Source organism: Lolium perenne, chromosome 6 (assembly GCF_019359855.2).
Source record: "Lolium perenne isolate Kyuss_39 chromosome 6, Kyuss_2.0, whole genome shotgun sequence".
Lineage (NCBI taxonomy): Eukaryota > Viridiplantae > Streptophyta > Magnoliopsida > Poales > Poaceae > Lolium > Lolium perenne.
In genome coordinates, this window is record NC_067249.2 from 266392480 (window position 1) to 266402266 (window position 9787).

Below are 9787 nucleotides of genomic sequence, written 5' to 3' on the forward strand. Positions count from 1 at the left end.
GATATCCACGTTAAAATCTAGTGGTGCATACGTGTGATGTGTTTGTTCTTCAGTCTTTTAGTTGTTTCCTTATTTGAAAGTAAGGGGGACCGGAAGCTCACAAAATATTCCAAAACGAAACTATTAGGCATGCGCTTGACATAACCTTGGTGAGAGAGAGGTATGCGATGAGGTTTTTTGACTGTATACATTGAGATGTTCTGTAGTAAAATGCGTTAGTTAACACAATGGAACCGTATATTTTCATTTATTAGCACAATAATACAATACAACATCATAGTCTTATACATGAAACATAATAATATGACAATACCATAGCCGGTGAAACTATGGCGTTATATTATCACAACTGTGAAACTGTGATCACATGCAGCCCAATTTTTATTTATGCATAGCTATACGCATATGCATGGCCCCATATATAGGTTATACGGTCTCGGCCCTTTGTACTTGTCGTAGGGAGGTAGCCCTAGTAGGGGCTCTGCCCAATGAAGTTGCCCGGTGGGTCGTAGCTGCAGATGATGAACAAGCCGTCGCCACTGTCGCAGACGACACGGGCGCAGCCGATAGCCGTCGAGCTGCGCCACACCACCTGCGTGTAGTGCAAGCACGTCTCCAACGAGCAGGTGTTGCTGCCGTAGTCGTAGCCTGCCTTCTCCGACACCCACGCATTCACGGCGTCCGCCGCCGACCAGCTAGCCCCGCCACCGGCTCCTCCGTAGAGGTTCTCGCCGTACGGCCGGCCCGGCGGAGAATGCTTAAGCTCGCAGTCGCTGCGGTGCGTCTCCGCGTAGTCCTGCGCCCACGCCGCCACCGAGCCGTCCCAGGTCACCGGACCGACGCCCACCTCGGCGCGCGCCGCGTTGTGGAGGTCCACGAAGTCCTGCGGCGAGTTTTGGGCCGTGACGACGGCGGCCGCCATCGCCGACAACAGAGCGAAGAGCAGTGCTAACTTCGGCGAGTACTCCATCGCTAGCGATTATGCTTTACAAGATTGATGACAACTTGTATAGTATGTAACTGTAATGATGAGCTTTGCTACCGCGGTGAGTAGTGTATTTATACCGTACACAAGCTCGATGCCTTCTCTAAGCTAAGCTTGGAGACACCGTGAGTTGCCACTGAATATTAAAGAAAAATCCGTAAATTGAACGATTAAACGAACTTTTATCATATAAATGGATGTTTCGCGATCAATGTTGTGTGATGTCTAACTATATCTCAGAGGTATAAAATTTTGTCTTCGACTCTGAATTTCTCACAATCTACGTGTTGTCTAGTTTTGTTTGATTACTCAGTATGCTGGAACCTAGTTTGAAGAAGCATTTTGAAATAGCTGGGCCGAGTCTAGACATGCCAAGTTGTAATGCCAACATGGTCTCTCGACCAATTAACATTATCAGCCGTTCAGAAGTCAGACCTGCAGTTCCTTCAGAAATTAGAAAGCTACGGCAGAGCTGAAGTTCATAAATTATCCCATAACGAATCTGACGTGCATGCCCCGCTGGTTTTGTGATGTCTCGGCGGCACCAGTTGTCAATACGTTGTCCTTGCCCATTGTGTTCACGGATGAATGTGTTGTTTGCTCGCCACTGCTGACCTCAACGCATTGGTATTGTGCTATATATCCTCTCCCTCCTAGATCTCTCTCTAAAATTGGTGACAAATGTCATAAATGTTACTTTTCAACAAATATTAGATATATATACCACCAATATTATACCATGGGATTTATATTCGAATGAAGTTTTCAAGTCTGTATCCAAGAATTCATGTTCAAATGTCGTTTCTCAAGTCTGTATCCAAAGACTGCATGTCTTGAGTCGGGATATTCTGGGGGACTTGCAGCAGCGAATAAACAAGTTGCCTGATGAACAGGTGTGATATTATTTCGGAAGCGAATGTTCGCAAAGAGCAAGTGTGGGCATCTCCAACGGGTCGACGCATATCGGACGCATAAAGTGATCACGTGCGTCCGTTTGCGTTGATTTAAATGGTCGAAATCGATCACGCGTTCATTTGTGCCGGGGTGCCCCTAGCAGCACGACAAAAAAAAATTTGGTTTTGCATTCTTGCAACATAATAAACATAATTTACATAGTGAATACAGGAAAAAAAATACTAAAAGGCGCATACGCCGCCGGCTACCCTAGCAAAACAATGTTTGGTATCTGCCACTGCCTGTCTGCAACCGGCAGAACATACGCTGGTGCCGCCGGTGGTGGAAGTGGAGGTGGAGGAGCCCACGGGTTGAATGGCGGAGGTGGAAGTGGCGGAGGGTGCGGGGCCGAGTTCTGCAGCGCCTATTATAGGGCCTCGTCCACCGTGAGGCATGGCGTCATGATGTTTGTGGCGTACCGGGGAAGCGGCGGCAGCAACGGTCGGTCCACCTGCGACATGACGACGTCGAGCTTCTCGATCTCCTCGTCGATCATTGTCGTCGGGAACTCAAACTTCCCGCCATCCGCCATGGCCGCCTGTCAGTCGTGGAAGACACATGCGATGAGGTCATATCCTTGACCTCCTCATTGTGGTAGGCCAACGCGTCGTCGTCGTCCCGCGGAGGCGCAGGAGGAGCCGGCAGCTGTAGTGTTCAACGACGAGGCGGCGGTGGCCGCTCAAACAGGAAGTCACGGTCGCCGAGGAAGCCCGCCTTCCTCCTCGGTCTGGCATCATGTGTGTCATTGATTTGACTCCACGGAAAGGCGGGATTGTCGCGGAGGTCCAGTGGCAGGTACCGCCGCCCGCGCCGGATCTCGGCGCTCCTCTCCGACTCACGACGTGGCACCGGCGGGATGTCCCCCCAGCGGTTGCATGTCACCCAATTTTCTTGCAGCACCCACGCCATATCGACGGGGAGCGGCACCCTGTGCAGTCGCATCTCCTTCTTGACGACACTACCGGATGCCTCAGAGTCGTCGTGCTTCTTCTTCCCCATGGATGCGGCGGCACGCAGAGGTGAGGTGGGAACGGAGGTGTCGGTGATGTGGATGATGGCAGGTACTATGTCGGTCGCCTTTTAAATGGCCGGGGGCGCGCGGGGGACACGATGCCATTGATGGCGGCGCAGAAGTCAAGCCGCTGCCCACCAGTGCGCGGGAAGAAGAGGAAACGACATCATTGATGGCAAAGGTTGTGGCACAGACGCGGAAGCGAAGACCGCCAAAGCGATGGGCGCGGAAGTGATGCGTCGAAACAGGCCTCCAGGTCGCTCCCAGGCGGGCCCGTGGGAAAAGTGAGCGGTCACGCGGCGCGACAGCACAGCGTCCGTGGAGACGCATCCGAGGCGCAAATATACGTCGCGTTTGCGTCTTCACGGACGGACCGGTCACTATGTGTTGGGCCGCTGGGCTTGGGTGCAGACACATTTTTCGACCGCGGCGACGCAAACGGTCGCTCCGAATCCGTTTGCATCGGCCCATTGGAGATGCTCTAAGCTGAGCAGACTTGAGGATCAGTTAAATATGTTCTGGCGGCAGCAACCACATGCACAATGGCTGGAGAAGGGGGGCCGAAATACAAGTTATTTTCATGCCCGAGTTTCGAAAAGAAAAAAGAGAAAAAAAACATTTAAAAACTAAAAGAAAAACTATTTCGCGTCCTTGTTTACGTAAATAGCAGGTGCTGATGTCCAACGAAGTCCTAGAGGCCGTGACTCAATGTGTGACCGACCAAGTGAATAATATTCTCGTGGCGGAGTATACGGAGGAGGAGATCGGTGATATGGAGGATCTTCTACAAGAAGTTCTGGGGTACAAATGTAGATACAATGGTAAGAGAGGTTTTAGATGTGTTGCGAGTTGGCGGTATACCGGAGAAATGGAATGAAACAACTGTTGTGTTGATATTCCCAAAGGTTCAGAACCTTGGTAGTCTTAAAGATCTTCGCCTGATTAGCCTTTGCAACGTGGTGTACAAGCTCATTTTCAAGGTCATCGCTAACCAGTTCAAGATCATCTTGAGGGAGATTATCTCTCCAAACCAGAGTGCCTTCGTCCCAGGAAGGTTAATCTCAGATAACACTATCGAGATGTCACAATGTATGAGAAGGAAAAGAATAGGGAAAGATGTGTACATGGCCCTAAAGTTGGACATGAGTAACACATATGATAGGGTTGAATGGTTTTTTTAGAGGGCATATTGAGGACGATGGGCTTTGATGAAAATTTTGTTCGAATAATTATGGAATGTGTCACTACTGTATCATATCTCTTTCCGGTAAATGGTGATTTCACAAGTGTGGTGCATCTAAAAAGAGGCCTAAGACAATCAAGGCTGAAAATGATGGGTTTATACGAGGTATAAACTGGCAGTGACAGCTATTTCCCCCTATTTCCTCTTATATATTTCTTTTGTGTGATGAAGCTTTCTCGGGACTACTAAACAAGGCTGAAAATGATGGGTTTATACGAGGTATAAACTGGCAGTGACGGCTCCCCGCATCAACCATCTTGTTTTTGCGGCTGATTCGTTGTTGCTTTTGGAAGCTAACATTCAGCGTGTAGAGACAATCAAGTCCATTCTGCAAGTTTGTGAAGAAGGGTCCGGGCAAATAACAAAATAGAGAGAAATCGTCTGTCATGTATAGAAAGAATGCAACGAGAAATACAAAAAAAACTGTTGCTGCAAAGTTGGAGCTAGGATCTGAAGTAACTGAGGGGAAATGTCTTGGTTTATCTATCTATGTGGGAAGATCAAAGACTCAATGCTTTGAATACATAACACAAAAGATTTGGAAGATAATTCAAGGTTGGAAAGAAAAATTGATGTCAATGGTGGCAAAGGAGATCCTAATCAAGGCGGTGGCCCAAGCTATTCCCACATATGCAATGGCATGGTTTGACCTCACAAAGTCATTGTGTGATGATATTGGACAACTAGTTTGTCGGTTTTGGTGGTCTCGAAATGATGAAATGAAGAAAATGCGTTGGGTTGGATGGGCGAAGATGAAGCGACCAAAATAGGAGGGATAGTTTTGGGTTTTCGGGACCTCTACTGTTTCAACCTAGCTATGCTAGTACATCAAAGTTTGTGGGTGCTTCAAGCCCCAAATTCCCTATGTGCTCAGGTATTGCGTGCTAAATATTTTTTGGGTGGAAAGATTCTCGAAGCCAAACAAATAGTGGGAATGAGCTATGTGTGGAGGAGCATTTTTAAAGAACTAGAGGTTTTAAAGGAAGGGATGATATGGCGTATAGGCGATGGAACCAATGTTAGCATCTGGGATGATACATGGCTCCCAAATGGTGTAACTCGCAAGGCAATCACAAGGGAAATAATTGCCAGCTCTCAATGGTGGCCGGGTTAAGTGATGCTAATACATGCACATGGAAGAGAGACCTTATCGTGCGACACATTTTACACATGTCGAAGTTCCAATTATCCTAAGCATCCCTTTGGGTGAGAATTCTGATGACTTTGTGGCTTGGCATTTTGACTAAAGGAATTTTTCAGTGAAGTTGGCTTGGCATTTTGACTAAAGGAATTTTTCAGTGAAGTCGGCTGACAAAGTCCATGTTAACATGGAGAAGAGGGCTAGTGTCACACAGGTGGGTCAGGGATCGGTAAATGAATCTATGAAGAGTGAAGTGTTTCGCAAGCTATGGAAAACTCAATGCCCACCAAAGGTTCACCATTTTCTATGGCGGTTTGCTCATAACAGCCATCATTTGTATATGAATATCGCATGAAGAGGTGTAGAAGGTGTAGAACTGGATACTAGATGCGTCGTTTGCCATAAGTTCTTTGAAGACGGGGTCACCTTTTCCTATCCTGCAAGTCTGCTAAACAGAGATGGCGAAGTTGAATGTACTAGGACGTCGCCTAGTGGGGTGAATAGGCGGTGTATAAAAACTTCTACTTGAGAGCTAAACTAGGCGGAATAAAACTACACATGTGTTTACTAGTTTAGCTCAAAGCATATCAACAAGGGGTTTTCCTAAGAGCACCAACAACCTATGTTAGCATGATGAGCAACAAGGTGATAACAAGATAGGTAAGGCATCAAGCATGATAGATATCACAATGTAAAGCGCATAGGTAAAGGAGCTTGGGTTGAGAAGTAACCGGTGCACGAGGAGACGACGATGTATCCCGAAGTTCACACCCAAGGGTGCTACGTCTCCATTGGAGCGGTGTGGAGGCACGAGGCACTCCAATGAGCCACTAGGGCCACCGTATTCTCCTCGAGCCTTTCCTCCAAGGAGGAAAGCCTCGATCCATTAAGGGACCCTTGAGGGTGGTCACCGAACCCGTACAAGCTTGGGCAAATTCCCAAGTATCAAGCTTGAGGCAACTCCACAACACGGAGGATCTCAAGTACAAGGCCACAAGAGGCTACAACACGCCACACCGGCAACAAAGCCACCAAGACACCAAACGCGCCACAACCGGCTCCAAAACCACAAAGGCTAACACACTCCACAAAGGCAACAACGCCACAAAGGCTACAACGCCACAAAGACGACAAGGCCACAGAGGCTACAAGGCCACAAAGGCTAGAACACCACAAAGGTAACAAGGCCACTAAGGCAACAACACCACTAAGGTCAACATGCCCTCTACGAGATCGAAACCCTGGAGAGAACCCAAACTGATTAACCTAATGCAATGGCTAAGAACACCACTAAGATGCCCAAGTTCTTCTCTCCCAAATTCCAACAAAGCTACTAAAGCTATTGGGGGACAGGGCTTTCGAAGATCTCAAGCGCAAAATCTCGACACCCCCAATCTTGGTGGTGCCAAAAGAGAAGGAGCCTCTGTTGCTGTATATTGCGGCCACACCCCAGGTGGTAAGCACGGTACTTGTCGTCGAAAGGGAGGAAGAAGGAAAACTCCATGGAGTACAGAGGCCAGTATACTTCGTCAGCGAAATTTTATCGCCTTCAAAACAGAGATACCCTCAGTATCAAAAGCTAGCATATGGAGTGTTCACAACTGCAAGGAAATTACGACACTATTTTTCACACCCGATCATAGTGGTCAATGAAGCTCCCTTGTCGAATATACTCAGCAATCCTGAAGCTACGGGTCGTGTCTCCCTTTGGGGAATAGAACTTTCCCCTCGGGACATCACGTATGAAAAAAGAAAAGCAATCAAGTCGCAGATTCTACCAGACTTCATCGCAGAGTGGATGGAGCTGCAAAACACAGGACCACCAGATTTATCGAGAACTTGGACCATGAACTTTGACGGATCCAAGAGATTAGAAGGAGCTGGCGCAGGCGTGATACTAATATCACCTGAAGGCGATAAATTGAAGTACGTTCTGAGGATGACGTTTCCAAACGCGTCTAATAATGAGGCAGAATATGAAGCCCTCATACATGGGATGAAGATGGCGAAAGCCTGTGGTGCAACTCGACTAAAAATTTTTGGCGACTCGCAACTGGTGGCTCAGCAAGTCATGAACCAATGCGACGCAGTCAACGACAGCATGATAGCGTACAAAGAAGTCTACAACGAGCTCGAGAAGTTATTCAATGGATGCGAAGTAAAACACATTAGCAGATTGAGCAACGACGAAGCCGACGTTCTCGCAAACATCGGGTCGCAATGCCTCGCAGTTCCTCCAGGTGTATTTTGGGAAGAGATAGCAGAAAGATCTACGAAGTCGACAAAACCAAAAAAGAAGGAGAAAAAACCCTCGGGGGCTACCAAAGAAATACTAGAGGAAGAAGAGGAAGATCAGGACCTGGTCATGATGATACAGATACCATGGATGCAGACGTACATATCATACATCCTGAAGAAGGAAATACCCGACGATCCAGTTGAAGCAAGGCGAGTTATTAGGCGATCAAAAGCTTTTACTGTGGTCAAAGGGGAGCTATACAAACGAAGTATTTCGGGAGTACTACAGAGGTGCGTCACACCCGAAGAAGAAAGGATGATCTTAAAGGATGTACACGAAGGAATCTGCGGTCACCACGCAAGTAGCCGAGCTATTGCTGCCAAAGTCTTTAGAGCTGGATTTTACTGGTTAACAGCAATAGAGGACGCAAAGGAGATAGTACGGACTTGCGACGCGTGTCAGAGGTTTGCCGCGAAACCACACTCACCAGCAGCAGAACGGATGCCAATACCATTGTCTTGGCCCTTTGCTCAATGGGGCCTCGACATGGTGGGTAAATTACACAAATCCTGGCCAGGAGGAAAGGAGTATATGCTGGTAGCTGTCGACAAATTCACAAAGTGGATAGAAGCGAAGCCGATAAATTCACCAGACGGGGCATCCGCAGTTAAATTCATAAAAAGTCTCGTCTTCAGATTTGGAGTGCCTCATAGCATCGTCACAGACAATGGCAGTAACTTCACATCCCACGAATTCAAAGATTATTGCGAAGAAGTGGGTATTAAGTTACATTTTGCGTCAGTTGCGCACCCGCAAACCAACGGTCAAGTCGAGAAAGCCAATGGAATCATCTGCAACGGCATCAAGAAACGCTTATTAGCACCACTGGAGAAAGCTCGATACACCTGGCCAGAGGAGCTGCCCAGTGTATTATGGAGCATACGAACAACACCAAACACAGCGACACAAGAAACTCCGTTCTTTTTGGTCCATGGAGCGGAAGCAGTACTACCAATCGAGATAGAACATGATTCTCCACGAGTCGTGGAATACGACGAAGAGGTGTCGAGAAAAGCGTTAGAAGATGACGTCGATGCACTCGATGAGGCTAGAGATGAAGTACTCTCTCGAGTAACCAAATATCAACAGGACTTGAAGAATTACCACAGTCGACGTTTACGGCCAAGATCCTTTCAGGTGGGAGACTTAGTTCTTCGGCTCACGCAAAAAAGTCATGAAAAGCTCGAGTCACCATGGCTTGGCCCTTACATCGTCACGGAAGTAATCGGAGGAGGAGCATACAGGATAAAGGACAAGAAGACAGGGGTGGAGGAGCAAAACCCCTGGAACGTGGCGCAACTCAGGCGGTTCTACGCCTAGAGTCGAAATATAGTCCTTGTAAAACTTCAATGTACTGAAACGCCCGCGAGTTTTCAGACGCACTCTTTTCCTTTTTCGGGGCACCGAGTGGGGCCGGGAAAGGTTTTTAATGAGGCGGGCTCGCGGTGTTGCAATATAATAAAGATAGTGACAATATAGCTCTTCTTCATCGACACGCTCAAAGGCTCAGGACCGACGATTCTCAATATAGTTCCTCGAAAAAAGATAGTCTCGCCCTGGTATTAAATACCTCGCGAGTCAATAAAACTACAAAATAATACTCGACAAAACAGCTCGGGGGCTGGTACTTGCCAAAACTACTTATTGAATAAATGCCTTGGTTCAAAAACCTCGCAATACACAAATACAGAAAATAGACACCGAAACACTCGGGGGCTAGACAAATATAGAAATATGATGATTGCTTCACAATATAATCACAATCGTGGTTTACAAAGAAGAGTTGTCTACCAAAGAAAAATAATTAGTCATGATTCAATATGTTATCAAGGGTAATTCTGCCTTCTTCGGGAGCAGCGCCAAGAAAGTCAGCATAATGACCGTCTGCAAAAAAGTCGGCATCCATCCGAAGAAGATCTTCAATCATTTCTTCGGCTACAGGCGAAACCTTCGTGTTAATTCGGTCGACACCAACTCTTCGACGCCTTACCTTCTCATGAACTTTTGCAATGACTTGGGTCAGGTCAAGCTTCGAATGGCAGATCTGTAGCATGATAAGGGCAAACCTGGCGCCAGCTACTAGTTGAGCTCTTACAAAACCATGGATCTTGTGCGGATCCTTAAATCTCCCCATCAGCTCAGGAAGAGTTTGT

The 9787-nt window shown here is 47.4% G+C and overlaps 1 protein-coding gene across 1 annotated transcript; it reads right to left on the reverse strand.

Moving 5' to 3' along the window:
• Nucleotides 1-219: 219 nt before the first annotated feature.
• Nucleotides 220-1038, reverse strand: LOC127309211 (pathogenesis-related protein 1-like). Its single transcript, XM_051340144.2, has one exon. The coding sequence runs from the start codon at nucleotides 968-970 to the stop codon at nucleotides 470-472; it is 501 nt and encodes a 166-aa protein (XP_051196104.1). The 5' UTR covers nucleotides 971-1038; the 3' UTR covers nucleotides 220-469.
• Nucleotides 1039-9787: the final 8749 nt, after the last annotated feature.

Coding starts and splice junctions, on each gene's coding strand:
- LOC127309211 (XM_051340144.2), bottom strand. CDS start 970: ATGGAGTACTCGCCGAAGTTAGCACTGCTCTTCGCTCTGTTGTCGGCG.